We start from the raw sequence: 17,359 nt of genomic DNA on the forward strand, positions 1-17,359 counted from the left end.
CATTCGCTACAGAGAAAAAATAGCTTACTCCTTCATAAAATAGGTTATGATTTTAAAAATTTAAATAATTATTATTGTAAATACCAAGCATAATTAATCCGCCTGTGATATATAGTATATTAACTTTATTAATTTCCTACTTTAAAAATTGCCTCTCCATCTTTTCCCATTCTCCTAAACCATCGAGAATAAAAATTATCGGATAAACAATCTTCTATCTTCTCCGTATATGCAACTTAATCTCCGCTGAGAGAAAACATAAATGCATCGCAAAGCAACTGGTTGGGGGGGAATACCAGAGGAAAGGGAAAGGGATGCTGTGCTTGTGTGTGTGGGGGGGGGGGCGGGTGGATGTTAGGGTATTTGTATGAGAGGTTTCCGAAATATATCTATTTTCTCTGTGCTGAGTTATATTCTCACTGACTGACGCCTGTTGCGCCTTTTTGTCAAGTTCCAAGTTGCCAAACGTTGGAAAAAAGAGACCAAATTTGGGAAAGTGGTCATCTGATTATAAGAATGACAACATACCTAAAAAAAGTAACATTTCTTACATCTATTGTTTACCCTAAAATTACCTTTCCTTTAAAAAGTTTCTGTCACACAAACATATGAACACATGGGGAAATGGGTTTTAAAAATCAGAACATTGTAAAAAACATCCCCACTATGGATACATACAGTACAATGTTTTACACTTATGCCTGTGTTTGCTTCGTTACATCTTTTAAATCTATGGATATGAAGTATTAATGGAATTAATTGGGCAGTATCCTTAAAGATGGGAAAGGCACAAAACACAAACCCCTCCATTACTTTCAAGGTAATGGTTGTGGGTTATTTTGAGAAAGTAAGTATATTAGATGTTTTCGAAGGTTAGGCTAGGTTAAGTTGGTTACATGTTAGTCCTACAGGGTTAGAATATCACAGGTAGGACCCCACATGGATTAGGCATAAAGAAAACATACATACAAGTTCCTACTTATTTCATATACACAAAAAATAAGAGAGAGAGAGAGTGAGAAAAAGATCAAAAAAATTTCAAGATTCAAACCAAAGATGTTGAGCTTCTTGTCTCAGGAAAACAAGTTACCCTAGAATCTTATTGACATACTATAGGTTTCAAGACTAATAGCTGCTTCGTCTCTAGACTCTAGGAAATGTCTGTGGGGGGGGGGGGGGGGAAGAAAATAGCTTACAACCACAAAGTTTTCTTGAAAAGTAGAACCAATTCGGTACAGCAATTTCTGAAATCTTTAGCTTCAGCTTGATTACATAATTGAACGAGGCGTTTTTAGGGACTTTTGCGAGTCAAATCTTATTATCATATAAATTTGTTGGCAACCTATTTGAAATAACGATACTCTATCTTATACTTATTTTATTCTCTATCTCTCTCCCTCCCTCTCTTGCTATCTCTAAAAATTTTCGATCTTTTTCGCTCCCTCTCTCTCAATTTTGGTGTATAAGAAATAAGTAAGAGAATGTATGTATGTGTACATATGTGAGAGAAGTTTTTATGAAAAGATCTTTTACTTAGTTATACTGTTGATTTATAAGGGGTAACAAACAAAAATTGTTATTTGTCCCAGATTGATTAAAAATTAAAGGTATTATGATGATTTTTAGAATTATTAGTGACCTTAACAAAATCATATAAAAATTTAAGGATTACATCCTAACTTGACTTTTTTAGTAAAATGTAGATTTAAACAAAGATTTATAAAAAGAATAGTGCTTTTGATTAAACATAACAGCATATTTGTTTGGTTATTATACGTTATAAAGCTTATAGTTCTAAACACTAAACAAGGTTTATAAATAAAAAAAATACACATAATGATTTGCTTTAAGAGAAACAAACATAATTAAACAGTTATCAAATACTTTATTAAAGTCATAGATTTGATGAAACTATATTTTTATAAATAAATTGCATGCAGAAGTCATAAGAAATAGCATAAAGAATGCTATCAAATTAAGCTCATTAGGTTAAATTCATAAAATTTTCTGTCTTAATTCTTAACTTAGATATCGTACGTCAGAAAAATATTTTTCTTTTCTATGTCAAAGTATTGGTTATTTTTTAATTGGTAAGAAGAGATTATAAAACAAGGATGACAACATGTATAACAACGAATCTTAAAAATCAGAGATGTCAATTTGTGATGATAAATTTAAAAAGAAAGACCTTCCAAATACTGTGCCAAACATAAAAACAACATTCATTAATATTTTTCACTTTCCATCGCATTTTTTTATTGCTAATTATTTGAGATCACTGGATTTAAAAATTACAATAAAACCACGTTCTTATATACTTTATAGTATACATTCATACATTTGGTATAAGACTATCAATTTCCTTAAGTTTAATTCTAGCGGATACGCTCCTAGATGCCTTTACAGTCCATCCTTAATTTAAAAGAAAAAGTAAAATAATCAGGGGGAGGGGGGGATTTTTTTAGGGGCAATTTATCTTGTTAGTTATTAACCTACCTATGACCTATAAGAAGAGGAGAACCATATCGGTTCAGGGGTTAGCAAGATCCTTCCGTACAGACAGACAGACATACAGATAAACGACCCTGTTACTTTTACATGTGGATTGCAGTCTATAAATCACAATAGACCGGACACAATCAATTATAGAAAAGCTTTGTCTTTTTTTCATAAATGGTAAACCAAAGCCCCCAAAATGCATTTATTTGTTATTTTAGATAGATAGAAAGAGATTTGCAAGGGCAGTAATAAATATTCAAGAATTTTAAATTATTTAGATTATTTTAATGGTTGTATTTTGCTTTGTTTATAAAGCACAATTGTTTGTTGTATTAACACAACAAACAAAATTTAGAATTCAGGGAATTTACATTATAAGCTGGTAACGTTGGAGTTTATTATTGATATTATTGTCATTATATGATTATATCACGAAGTATTCTATATATTGCCAACCTGCTACAAATTTAAATTCAATTGGTGATAAAATTTCGTATCAGTCTCTTCCCTGCGGGGAAATAACAATGCTGCTTACTTAACCTAAACTAGCGTAGATACGTTTTTAAAAAAGTTTGGTTACGATCAACAAAGCTCTTTAGCTTGTTGTTGATTTGCTACTGATGAATATGATATAGCCATTGTTAGTTTTTTTTTACCCGCTACTTTCAGGCCTCTGAAAATTTACACTTTTTTTCAGTGGCTTAAATATTCAAACACTTTTTTGTCTGTTCTGCACAATTGTTACATGATTTAAATAGCAGAATTTTTGTCTATGTTAATGTGTGTGTGAGTGTGTGTGTGTGTGTGTGTGTGTGAGTGTGTGGGAAGATGAGATTAATAGAAAATCTGAAAACAAGTTGTTTTTTTATTAAGGATATATAAGAGGATGTACCATCAATTACGCATTAAAAAAAATTATGGATTCATTAAAGTCCAAACAACAAGAGAAACCATAAACACCAAATTACAATAGTATTGATATAATTTTTGACCAATTAATATTAGCTTTCAAGCACAATATTGATACTAATGTTTTGACAATATAATATTCTAAGCTCTTCTCGTATATAGGCTGTAATGTTAAATGGCGTTGGTGATATTTATGCGGTAAATATAACACACCACTTAAGAGCTTTTAAAAAAAATTTCCAATTATCAAATTGCGTTATTGATTTTTATGAGGAAATTAGGACACACCGCACAAGAGCTTTGACAAAAGGGTGTTCATTCAAAAGAACCAAGAATCCTTCCAATTATCATTTTTAGTTAAAATGACACTTTTTTTAAATTTCAATATTTAATTATTTTATTACGATAATCTTTGTAATTTCCTCTAAACTACATTTAAGATTAGAATGCGCCAGGCCGTTTGATTGTTCACAAAGAGCATGTTTATTTTCTTATTTTATTCAAGCAAAAATAAACCTGTAAATTCTATGTGTTCAAAGACTGACTAATTCAGTAGCTATCTACTTTATAAAGAACTACTATGCCCCAAGAGGTGATAAAAAAAAATTCGTAAGAGGACCAAGGAAATCTTTAGCAAAAAAAAAAATGGGGGGGGGGATTTTTTGTTTAGGGGGGTTTGGGATGTCCCATCCCCCCCCCCCAGAAAATAGCCTAAAACCACCACAGGACCAGTAGGTATATACCCTGAAGAGTAGAATCCGATCGGTTCAGTGGTTACAGAGATCTTAAGGGACGGACAGACAGACAGACGGACAGACATCGTTCTACTTTGTATTATAGATTAGCTTTTTAAATGTAGATTTGCAAATCTTTTTAAAATTGTTTACATATTGTCCAGGGAAAAAGGAATGTGATTCTGACAAACAATTCTAAGTTAATATTTCCCCACAACCCCCTTCCCTTATTTCTCCCCCTTCTTACCCAATTCCCTTCGGCTACATTAAAAACCAAGTTTTACGCCAACTATATGCCAACAAAATATTTGATATTCGGCAATTTCAAATGGAATTAATTGGCTGAATAGCAGACACTGATATTGTCCAACATTTATGATTATTACTCGGAAACCTAAATATATAAAACTAAACTTTTAATTATTCATAGAGACTTGTAACTAATTCACACTATCTTCCTTGTATTTTTAAAAGCGAAGCTTTTCTATAATTAGGGTCGGTCCATACGTCCGTCCGTACGTCCGTCCGTCCGAGATAGATAGCTTTTATTCGTTAATTTAGGCATGTTAAAATTGTCCTATCGATTTTAAACTTTGCATGGTGATTCCTGTAGTAGTTAGGTACGATATAGAAAGCGTAGCAAATCTATAATCATTACCAGAATGTCCGTACGTCCATTTTAAACATGTTGATTTTTCTACTTTTTAAACAACAAATTTTTATGTGAACTATTTATCCGTTTGATCTGATTTTTGGTATATTAATTCCTGAGACAACAAAGAACAATATCATAAGCGAAGCAACTCTATAATCAAGTCCTAAAAATGTAAGTATGTCCTTAAACATTATCCTGTTTTAAGCAGTTTTTCAACAAATTAACTTACAATTTTGATTCGACATTTATACATTTATGTTCTCATTTTTCAGTTCTGACACTTTACAAGTGTTAATGTTCGTTTGTCCTACCGTTTCAGAGCTTCGCTTTTATGGATGTTGTCATCCTTGTTAAAATCTAGTTTTGAAATAAAGACCTACTTTCCTGAATAAACTTTTTAAAAAGGGAAGAGTATAAAAAGTAACATTTCCGATTAATGTTTTAAAGGTTTAAATGTCGACTAAATGGTATTTAATGAAGTTAACAAATAAAAGACTGTATATGACTATAGTCTTATTGCCTAATTGCGTATAGGAGAAAAGAAGTAGAAATATCCTTTAATTATCACTTATATGAAGCTTGCCTGAAAGATACATTTTTATCAAATTACCTATTTCTATTCTTTTTTACTTCGAAAAGAAAAACGCTCTCACTTCGTAATTTTCTGTGAGGATGATTGATTAGTGTAATATTGTAAGCTGCTCTATTACAGATATAATTTTTGAAAAGATTTTGTTTATATTTCTGTTCTTCGCTTCTTATTGATATGTACATATATTATCTGTTTTGAGATGAATTTATTTACTTTTCGTTGATTAATCTGCGAGTTTGTCAATTTCGAATGAAGGATCGATGACAGGCAAAGTTAGGATCCTATTTTGTACAGTATATATTCATTGAGGGATTTCCGTTGGTTGTACAAATTTGTTTAGGGTTTATTAGGGCTTGGCAGCTATTGGTCAGCAACGTTTAAATTCATTGAAATTGTCATATTAAAACTATAAAATTCAGCTGATTTCGCAATTTTTAATGCACACAATCGGGTTTAAATTTGAGGATTATAAATGGCTGAGGCGTCGCTGCCGAGCCCTAGTTTATTTTCCAAGATGTAAAACTAAATATCCAACTTATTTCAGTGTGGTTATTAATACTTTGTACTTTTTAACCTTTTGCATTATTGGACTACTAGGTAACTTTCACCGGATGATCAACAAACAGCAGAAATATCCAGGAATCTAAAAGGATAAGACAATGGCCGATAAATTGATGTACAATGTACATCCCCAATAGAGATGCACAAAACAATAGACTACAATAACAATAAGTGGTAAAAACGTTAGGACACTCAACTTAATGAACATACCAATCACAGTTTGATAAAAAGTCCCCATGTTGTTAAAATAAAGAATAAGAAAATGTTATAATAAAACCTTGGGGAATAATGTATAAATAGCTCAATGCCCCTCTGTCTCTGAGAAATATGAATGCAGAATACAAGACAAGTACACACATTTTAAATAGCGGGAACTAGTTTTGATAAAAATAAGGAGACGTTAAAAGAAACAATCTATAGCACATATGATTAGTGTGTCTTAAACTAAAAGTCTTTGTGTATGTTGTCATCCTAGGTAATATTAGATTTGTTTAGCCTATACAAATAATAATATGCAGGTCACGCCAGGCTGCAATTGAATCAAGACATAAGTAAGTGCCGAGCTCTTGGACCTATATATGGTGAAATTAGACATAAAACCATGATTATTCCAGGTAAAACCAAAATATTTCAGCGGGGTCTTTCAGAGAAAATTAGATTTGAAAATTTCAAATTCAATTTTCACCCCCTAGGAGTTGCCGCATAATCATGGCAAGAAAAGCAAAGATTATTATTTAAAATTTTAAACAACTTTGCTTTTATGAAGTCTTTTATATTTAAGGCTGAATTTCCGTGACCTTAGCAAAGCAACTGATAAAAATGATGAAATTAATTAACTCCCTTCAGGAGTGGTTTTATGAAAAACTTTATTAAAGCAAAGTTGTTTAAAAATTTAAATAAATAATCTTTGCTTTTCTTGCCAAGATTATGCGGCAACTCCTAGGGGGTGAAAATCGAACTTGAAATTTTTAAATCTAATTTTCTCAAAAAGATCCCACTGAAATATTTTGGGTTTACCTGGAATCATTATGGTTTCATGTCTAATTTCACAATACATAGGTCCCTGAGCTCGGCACTTACTTTTGTCTTGATTTAATTGTAGCTTGGCGTGAGGTTCGTTTTACAATCATGGAACCACTTTGTATTCCGATCTTATTTGGACTAATTTTATTATGAATGAATATGAATATAATATTATCAAAAGTTGTCCTCCTTATAAGTTTTTTTTAACCTAGAGTGTACAAATCTTTGGTGTACACAAACAATTGGCAAAAACATACAAAATATAGTATCCTATTATATAAAGTAGTAAACGTTTTTTGACTGTAGCTGAACTTCTAAACCGATATGGTTCTCCTTTACATTGAAACTTCTTATAGGTCGTTGCAATGGATTTAGGCTATTTTATTTAAATAAAAAAGTCTGGGTATGGTTTTAGGCTATTTTTCTGCCCTTCCATAACCCTTCGCAATAAAGCCCCTGGATACTAGGGGCACAGTTTCTAGTAATTATATAAAATTCCTAAAAAAAAACAAAAAAAATACAAAACCCTATAAGATTTATATTATGAAGAAAAGTTTAACGAACAGACTGGCGGTAAAATTCGTTTTATCCATAGAGTAAAAACTCGATTAAAAATATTAAAAGCACTGTAATTTTTTGGCCATTTTACCAAAAAACTTGTATATTACATATAAGTTATTTATATAGCCATGTAGATCTATATGTATCTACCTATCTATCTAGATGCCTGGTACTAAGATAGTACGTGGATTACCTGGGGGTACCAACACAATATCAAATTCATCCACTTTTTCTGGCTGGCTAGAATCCACAGGTAAAAATTATTGAAATCGACTGCAGGAAATTGCATGGATAGAAATGAAAATTCCTTACGCATTATTGACATTAAAGTTATTCTTTTTTGTATATTTCATGTAGCTTTACAAAGTATATAAAAAAATCAGCCATGTGACGTCATAGAAATGAGGTTTTTCTTTACCACTTTTCCTCTCATCCACATTTTTATGACATCACATGGCTGATTTTTCGAGACACTTTGTAAAGCTACATATTTTATTGATTAAGAGATTCATTGATACTTCAGTGTTACTTAGGACTTTTAAGATTATAACACATAATAATTTACAAAGGTAGAGGGGAGATATTTTGTAAAAAAAATTTAGCATCTTTGAAAATAATGAAGTCACACAAACAACAAAATATTTAATGTAATTTATTTATTCAGGACTAGATGAGATGTTATTAAACCCCTGTTCTTGTATATGGGGAGAGGAACCACCTCCACCACCCCTCCCTGGCGAGAGAAGGAGGCCCCAGGCGAATGGAAAGGTAAGTCAATTACCTCCCTTCCCCCCATGAATCAACATAAATATTATAATCAATTTAAGGTAAAAAGCAAATGCAATGGGAAATTTAATAACAGAATGACTATTTCTCAAAAATGATTTTAATCTACCAAAGGCAGAATTATGTAATAATCTTAGGCGAGAGCACAAATTTATCTTACATTTTACTAAAATTTATATATAAATATAAATATCACAGAAATAATCGTTCTAGCTATAATCAAAAAGCATAATTATTCGATTTATATTCAAAGTAATAAAGAAAATAATAATTACTTTCTATACATAATAAAGAACAAAATATTTTTCTCGTCACAATGTACTCTTGGTGAAGTAGAATTCGAGGGATGGGATATTATAACACTAGTTCCCAAAGTTTTATAATAAAATTTTCTTATTCGTTGGCTTACCAACTTTGGGGACTTTTATGTATTTTTATTTGTTGATTAAGTGTCCAAACCTTTAAACTAGTAATTGTAATCTACGGAAGGAGTAATTTTGTAAATCATCATTGGGGATGTACATCAATTTATCGGCCATTGTCTTATCCCTTTAGATCCCTGAGAATATAAGTTGCACAAAAGTAGCATTTAGTATAGCATCAAAATGTTAAAAATCTGCCTTTCCTTCTTGAATCTAATAAAGCCAGTAAATATAAGTTAAAGGGTGTTTGACTGTGTGTCTATCTAAGTGCCCCGATCTCACTCACTACATAGTGAAAAACCGCAACTTTTTATAAAAAGCATTCGTAATAAGTTTCTTATTTCTAATTTGAGGGAGGTTAGCTCAATCTTTTCAAAAATTTCCCCGTAAAAAAGGGTAAAATTGTACTCAAAATTTTACCATTTTAAAATTTACTAATAACGATTACTAACAATACAAGTATAAATATAAAATAGAAATATTCTATGTTTATGAAATGTACATCATTAGTAATAAGTATTATTTGTTAATCATATATTGATATTATTTTTATCAGAACTAATTAACAAATATATTATATTTGCAGCAAAACAACTCTATAATTAAGTTTTTCTATAACTGAAAGTAAGGTTTAATAATCTTAAAATAGGTATTCCTACGTTTTTCAATAATACATGCTAAAATTTCTCTCACAGAAATGACAGAAATTTACATGTTTGTTGGCCGATTTCAAGAACTGTTAACTTTTTAACTATTATGATTATAAAATCTAACAAACTGTTAAACTTTATTGGCTTTTTATTGTTTGGTCAACTTATGGACACAATTGTTTTTGGTAATTATTATTATGCATGAAAAAAAAGATTAATTATTGGCAGTGGCGTGAACAGGGTTTTGCTAGGGGGGTGCGCAAAGATACCCTTTTTTGACACCATGTGTAGGGGAGTGTAGGGGGGGGGGGGGCGAGCTTTAGTTGGCTGTAATACAGAGAAAAGAGTTAGGGAGGTGTTTATAACACTTTAGGGTTCATCAGCCTAAAAAAATCAACGTACTCAAAGTAAATAAGGGTGTTCTTTTTTAACACCCCCCTCCCCCCCAATAAAGTTAGGGGAATGAAGTTCTTTTTTTATGGTGACACCACCATTGGCCAAGTAGTATCAGAATTTGAAATGAACGGATATATAGGGGGGTGTACCCACCCCATTCATTTTATCAGGAGGGGGGGTGGATAACCCACTTTATACCCCTTCTGCACGCCTCTTATTATTGTACTTCAGGCTCCTTTCATCTTTATTTGTTTCATTAAAAATATTATTAAGAAAAAATATTCCATAATTAGAGAAGAACATAAAGTAGACATGTATATATATAAGTATAACATGTATCAAAACTATGCTAACCTTTTTAAAATGAACCTATCGTTGAAGCTCTTTTTAATATACTAGCGGCTTCGCCCCTAGCCTCTAGGGGCTTTGCCCCAAGAGGTGATCTTCTACAAAAAAAAATAAAGGACCAAGGAAATCTTAAGAAAAAAAAATTGGGGGGGGGGGGATTTTTTGGTTTTTGGGGGGGTTGGGGGTGTCCTACCCCCCAAGAAAATAGCTTAAAACCACCACAGGACCAATAGGTAGATACCCTGAAGAGTCTGACGGACGGACAGACAGACGGACGGACAGACAGACAGACGGACAGACAGACAGACAGACAGACATCGTACTACTTTGTATTATAGATATATAAAGAAAGACAGACAGCTACTTTAGTATAAGGGCTTTTAAAGCTTTTTTATTTCTTGTCATGGCGCTATTTTTTCTTGCAAAGTGATACAGCATAAGCGTTACAGACAAACCGGCAAAGATAAAGACCGAACATTTAGATTTTAGACTTGCTACCTTAGAATTAATAACTAATTAATTTGCTCTAAATTATCAAATATAAAAAATATATCAATTTAAAAGCTGTTATAACATATCATTTGATACCATAAAAAGTACTCAAAAGTAAAACTACACCTTTTTAAAGTTAATTAATATCTAAACATCCAAAAAACTTATTACTCTAAAACAGTATAAATTGTAATATTAAGAAATATTCCAATACCAATTCTTTTCTATCTATCTATCTATCTATCTAGAATGCTAGAAACGTGGTAGTAACAGAAGAACCAGAATCTGGAATATTTGGACTTGCCTCACTTTTTGGTGGAAAAACAAGGTGACAACTTTTTTTTCTCCGGATCAAAGCAGCTCGTCATTTTATCTTCCTGTTTGGTCGGTTATTCTGTTATACTGCATATATCATGGCTAAACAATAGCTCCAGGAGCACTTGAGGGGGCGGGGGAAGGTTGAATTCAAATTGGGGAGAGTCTTTTTTTTTGGGTGGGGGGGACGGGGGAGTCGGTTAGTGATTCCTTTGGTACCGACATACAGACAGCCACGCAGTCACAGATCCTGTTACTTTTGGGATACAAGGAGTTGAAAATTAAGCTTACAACTCTAACCTCCCCTAAATTTTTTATAAAAGGCAGAAGTTTACACCTAATGCTGGGTAGATTGATTAACCGTTCATTATTCCACAAAAAAGTCAATTTAGGGGAAAATAATAAAAGAAGAAATGACGCGTTTTTTTATCGATGTTTCGTCATAAGAATAATAAGATAATTTTTTTGATTAAATTAAAGTTTTCGACCTTTCCTTCTAGTATTTTCTATTCTGAAAATAAGATGTAGGAAATAATATTTTTTTTGCACTATATGTTTTATATTTGCAAGATAATTGACTATTTATGACAGTATGAACAAAGATATGTTGTATAAATTGACTTTTACTAACGCTGCAAAATAGTGTTGTTTTCTAGTATTAAAAATTTATTAGTAATCCAAATATATGATATTAACTGCTCAAAAAAATATTTCCTTAGAGATTTGATTTTATGTTAATTTAACATGAGCCAATATTGTATAATACTGCATCCCTAGCATCTACGGGCTCTTTATTCTAAATCTAAAGTAGCGCAACAATAACAAGATATAAAAAATCTGTTTAAAAAGCCTTTAAATTTTGAAAAAAAACTTTAAATTTGTAAATTGGTAAGCTTTGATATTACTCTGGATATTATTGCTTATTGTTGCTGCTCTGCCAATTTACTTCCCTGTCTTTGTAAGTTAAGGGTTTTGTTAATGTCAAAGTGCTATAAATTAAAGCATAAGATTATTGTTATTTACTAAATCAGGCTTTTTAACAGAACAGTCAAGAATGGCTTTATTCTATAATTATTATTTTTGATTAATACTTTGACTTAATTCATTAGAATTATCTAAACTTTTAATTTTAGGACCCAAACCACTGTTCAAGCAGTTGAACCCAAAGGCTCCTCATCTGCTGTAAGTGTTATCAATTCTTTGTTTCTTTTTATTAAGGCTCGGCACCCTAGCCTACAGCCTCTGACCATGGCTATTACTGCGGCTGCCGAGCCCTGTTTTTTCTTCTTTATAGTTGCATTTTAATTGATATGAACATTTTTACAATTTAGATTAGGGTACAGGGAATGATAATTGGATGATAAATAAATTTGCTCAACTATAAAAAATACCTCTCAAAAGAAAAAAGTTCTTAATTTCAAATAGTAACTTTTTTTATTCTCAAAAAGATATTAAATTAGTTTATCATCCATTTATATCTTTCTCTCTGAAGTTTATCAAACTTATTATTATTATTGATAGTAAAGATTGTATTTAATTGTTAAACTTCCATTTATCCCCACAAAGAAAATTTAAAAGGAAAAAATTCATAATTATATACTCTTCTACTTTTTTCAAATTATTTTTCCTATTGAATTTAAATATCTTCTTTACTTCAAATTCTTTATAATATTGCATATACGACACATTAAAATATTTTTCATATACATTTAATTTTAGATATAATATGACTTATTATATGGAATTAAAACCTACACTAATTCTAAAAGTTATGATCTTCCTAGTTGAAGTAATTACGAAGAGGGAAGTTCATGGTTTGGAATTATATGAACAGTTGATGAAAATTTAATAGCAGATTTACAGGCTAGAAAGTGCTATAAAATATAAAAAAAAACATGATTTTGTTAGTAGAACAGATTTTCCTGTAAAAAAAAACCTAATTAAATTGCAGAAATCATATTAATATACGTCCAAATATGATAATCAACTCTTTCCAAATCAATTTTAGGACTAAATCAATAAGCAATTAATCTCAAATAGATGAAACTACATGGACTGTCCTTTTAAAAAGTTTGACTGAATTGTTAACAGTACATTTAATTAGAATTTAATTTGTACTGTTTTCAACAAAAGTTTGGACAAAATATCTTATTCTGCATCTGAAGCAACTCCCCACCACCCTCTTAATTATTTCTTTTTTTTTCTACTGTGTTTTTTTTTAATTTGAATGAATCTTTTTCCTACTTAGAATAAGCAAAGTTCAAAAGTTGATATGGCTTTTTCAATGTCTTGAATGGAAATTTTTATGCATATGAGAGAAGAAAAAATAAATGTTCATTAAAGCTTTAATTTTAGGTAAAAATTCTTAATGTTATTTTTTTTTAAATTTACTATCCCCCCATTTTTTTAATGTTAAAGACGATTAAGATAATTAGCTTTTAAAACTCATTTAAAAAGTAAATCTACGGAAACTAACTGGAGCCTATTCAACTCAACCGAACCTAAATACAAAAACTGTGCTATCATTTTAAAGGAAGATGGATAGTTTGATCAAACTGCTTCACTCACAGATTAAGAAATTTTGCCTAACATTTAATTTCTATGCATTCGGAATCCAATTTTACTTTTGACATATTTAACAAAGTTTCAAACTTAAGCTTTTGTTCTTTGTAATTTTATATCCTGTTTAAATAAGATATAATAATCATTTATATAAGAGCGTAGCTTCATTTTCTGATAAAACAAATAGTAGAACAGGGGGCCAAAGCAATGAAATTGAGATAAAAATGGCTGGAGTGAACGATGTCCTCAAAATCTATTCTTTATCCTACCAGCTCCCAAAGGCAAAATTTATATTTATACTAGAAATAGAAGATTCATTTACCTACATTGTTCTAGAAGTTATACTATTTATTTTACAGAATTATTTTTCATATAACTTTGCTACATTTATAGAGTAGTTTCTTAAAATCAAATTTAAACATTTTACATAAAAAGTAGCATGATGATTTTTATTACTTGATTTAGAATTTTTATATTTTTACTTACAGATAAAGTAGCCTTACTAAACAATAGACTTTAGATAAAAAACTAAATTCCAAAATTTACATAAAGTTTTAATCCGGCAGGGCTACTTTATCTAAGGTTAATATGTAGAATTTACCTGTTTCTATCAAGTTGGTCAATTTAGATCTATTAATGCAAAAGTAAAACATCATTTAAAGAAGATGATCTTCTCTACAATTCTCATCTGACAATTGTTTACATAGGAAGAAATTAGACGGGATCTTTAAGGGGATAATAGTACTTCCCCAACCCCACCAAAAAAGCCTCGCATTTATGTAGCCGCATATTCCTACTGAGTAGTGTTATAAAAATAGAGGGGATGGAAGGATGTAAACTGATAATTGAGGGGGGTGTTATGAATAAAGTTATACTATATAGGAGTGGTTGTACTGAACATATCCCCTTGGGAATCTCCTTTATGTCATAGATGAGTTGATACCCCCTCCCCTATTTTTTATATGTGATCAAATTTTTTTTAGTTTAGGATAATAAGAAATATATAAAAAAAGATCTAAATTGACCAGCCAGGAGTTTTTTTCCTTTGTTCCTATTGGCTCTATTTTCAGTTTTCATTCTGGCAACACAAATCAATGACTTTGTTGGATCTTTACTCAGATCAGGTGAGTTGACACATGGTCAGGTCAGGTAGAGTTGATACATGGGTCAGGTCAGGTAGAGTTGACACTTAGGTTATGTAAGGTGAAGCTTCTCAAATGACCCAATCAAAGGCCAATTCACAGTCTAAATTACCAAAGGCGGGCCATTTTTTATAAAAAGCTTGAGGTCAGATAGATAATAATGCATTGGAAAGCCAGTGCAAATTTAGAAAAGGTATAGTAAGGCAACTAAAATTAGGCAAAACAAAAAATAAAATCAGATTTTTTGATTAGTTATTGATAAAAATTTTTTTAAATGCTAGGATAGAATAGTTGGCCATATCAAAATCTTTCTCTTTAAGAAATTCTTCTGCTTTTGAGTGTTCTAAATCATTTAGGACAGAAAGGGTTATAGCTTATTTATCTTTTTGTAATTGTAATATAGATATTTTATTGTATGGGGTAGAATTTTATTTATTTTATGATAAAAATTTCAATCATTTTTTTTATATTGGTTATATTTATATTTAGAAAAGATTATTTTCTTAACTCTATTTCTATCTTTTTCCTTCTTTTGTATCAAATTTTGTTTTCTTTTAATATCGATCAATTTATCCAATAAAAAATCTATCAACAATAATAAAAAGGGCGTTAAATACATTTTTGATTTTAAATATTGATACTATAATCCAGTTATTATATTTTCTTCTGCAGTCGCAGCTTATTTAACAGCATGACTTTGGGGAAGCTGAGCGGCTTGCACGAACAAACAGTCTCTCTAAAACGTAGCCACCCTTATTTGAAGCCATTAAATTTTAATTCAGCCAAAGACTCAGGTTACAGTAACAATTATGTAAAGTTAGCCAAATGAACTAAAAGAGCTATCCTTAACGGACGGACGGACTTACCCTAATTTCAGAAATGCCTAGATTTTTAAAGTTAAGGCGCTTGCACATGGATTTGCCATGGAGTTGTAAGATTTGGTGAGGGTGGTGGGGAAAGCATTATTGTTTCTTTTAAATGCTTTGTTGAAGTTAAACATGCATTAAAAGCAAAGTTATTTAGAAATTAGAAATCAAATAAAAGTCTGTCCAATTTAAGCATCTTTTTTAGAGGTGGAGTTGCTATTTTTATCAAATAGGGGAGGAGGGTTGTTCCAGCTGTTTGTGAGGTATTTCGGGACATACATACATCCCACTACTATATTGAAGAGGAGTATATTCTTTTTTACAAACTAATACTTGTAGCTAGTACATGATAAAATATTATAAATAATCCTCTCACAGAAATTAACAAATAAGTAAATGAAAAAATTATAAATTTATTTTGAACGTTGTACTTTTTTCTTCTTTTTTCATAAAAATGTTAAGACTTGATGTTATTTAATAAAATAGCCATGGCTAACATATAATCGATACAATTTTGGTAAGCTAATTTCTATATAATTCAACTATTTTTTTTGTTTAATTTTACAGCTATAATAATCACATATCGCTGTTCTAATAATGATAATCGAGTGGAAATTTTGATAATGAAGAATTTTTAACTGGTATTTTTTTTCGTTAGAAACAGCAACCTTTTATTTACCAAACCTTTATCTATGAGTACTCTTTTGTTATTCTTAGTAAAGAATATTTATTGATCATGAAAGAATGAAAAAAAACCTTGTTGCTGACTTTTTCATGACTCACTAAAATTAATATAAATCACATCATTTTTATATAAGTTTTTAAAATTAAAATTATTTTAATTTTAGATTTCTTAAAGAAAAAAGTTAAAATTTGATATAAAATTAAAATCGGTCCGATATGGCTTATAAATTTTCTTCAGACGGACATACTGACATAGTTCTACTTTATAAGTAGGGGTAATTAAACTGGTTAGAATCTTATTTTTTTTCATTTTAATATCCACGAAATCTGTCTATAATACGAAGCGATGAATAACTATTACTTGCTTTGTGCCATTATCTATAATACAAAGTAGAACGATGTCTGTCTGTTTGTTTGTGTGTTTGTTTGTCTGTTTGTTTGTAGCGAAGGATCTCGCTAACCGCTGAACCGATCGGGTTCTCCTTTACAGGGTAGCTTCTCATAATTCCCGGGAAGGTTTATAACAATTTTTTTGGGGGGTGGGACACCCCTAACCCCCCCCAAAATGAAAATTACCCCCCCTCAAAATTTTTTTTTTCTTTTTAAAACTAGAATTTAAATAGTGGGGTCGACTAGCCCCCCCCCCCCAAAAAAAAATCCCCTCCCACCCCAAAATTTTTTTTTCTTTTTTATTTTAAATCTAAAATACGAAAAATTGGTTTGATCAAACCTCTAAGGGCAAAGCCCCTAGAGGCTAGGGGAGAAGCCGCTAGTATAATATACTTTAAAACTTGATTTTAAGAGGGATCTTAAGGGATAAGAGAATTGGACAATAAAATTACGTACACCTCTTCGGTGGATAGAAATTAGTGATTTAGACAACTAGTAAATGATTTGATCAAAAACACCAACGTTCTTATGGCTAATGAATGAGATGAGCCCATGTTTGCAAACTTTGGGTACCCATACAATTTTCAGTCCAATATCCCCTCCTTCTCTCCCTGGTAACTTGTAAAAAACTTGAACAAAGAAAATATGGTGTAAAAATAATGAGAAAATCTTGTAGATAAATATTTAGAATATAAGCGTTCAACCAGGGGGGGGGGGGGGAGAAGGAGGGAAGGGGGGGGTGTAGTTATGTTGTAAGACCCCCTGAACAATT

At 30.9% G+C, this 17,359-nt stretch overlaps 2 protein-coding genes across 4 annotated transcripts in view; one reads left to right on the top strand and one right to left on the bottom strand.

The window, feature by feature from the left end:
* Hel25E (ATP-dependent RNA helicase 25E) overlaps positions 1–17,359 on the bottom strand; it is a 356,959-nt gene that overhangs the window by 193,423 nt on the left and 146,177 nt on the right. The window lies entirely within an intron of this gene.
* Positions 1,487–17,359, top strand: part of Syt7 (Synaptotagmin 7) — a 59,763-nt gene continuing 43,890 nt past the window's right edge. For 2 of the 3 annotated variants that reach the window (XM_080160737.1, XM_080160738.1), the window contains exons 1-6: positions 1,487–1,607; positions 7,697–7,787; positions 8,199–8,302; positions 10,877–10,956; positions 12,077–12,125; positions 14,576–14,629. In XM_080160737.1, the coding sequence (XP_080016863.1) occupies positions 7,697–7,787; positions 8,199–8,302; positions 10,877–10,956; positions 12,077–12,125; positions 14,576–14,629 (378 nt within the window). In that variant the 5' untranslated portion in view covers positions 1,487–1,607. The remainder of the gene's footprint in view (positions 1,608–7,696; positions 7,788–8,198; positions 8,303–10,876; positions 10,957–12,076; positions 12,126–14,575; positions 14,630–17,359) is intronic. The other variant, XM_080160740.1, reaches the window with a different exon arrangement.

Source organism: Acartia tonsa, chromosome 5 (genome assembly GCF_053477335.1).
Source record: "Acartia tonsa isolate MP-2025a chromosome 5, ASM5347733v1, whole genome shotgun sequence".
NCBI lineage: Eukaryota > Metazoa > Arthropoda > Copepoda > Calanoida > Acartiidae > Acartia > Acartia tonsa.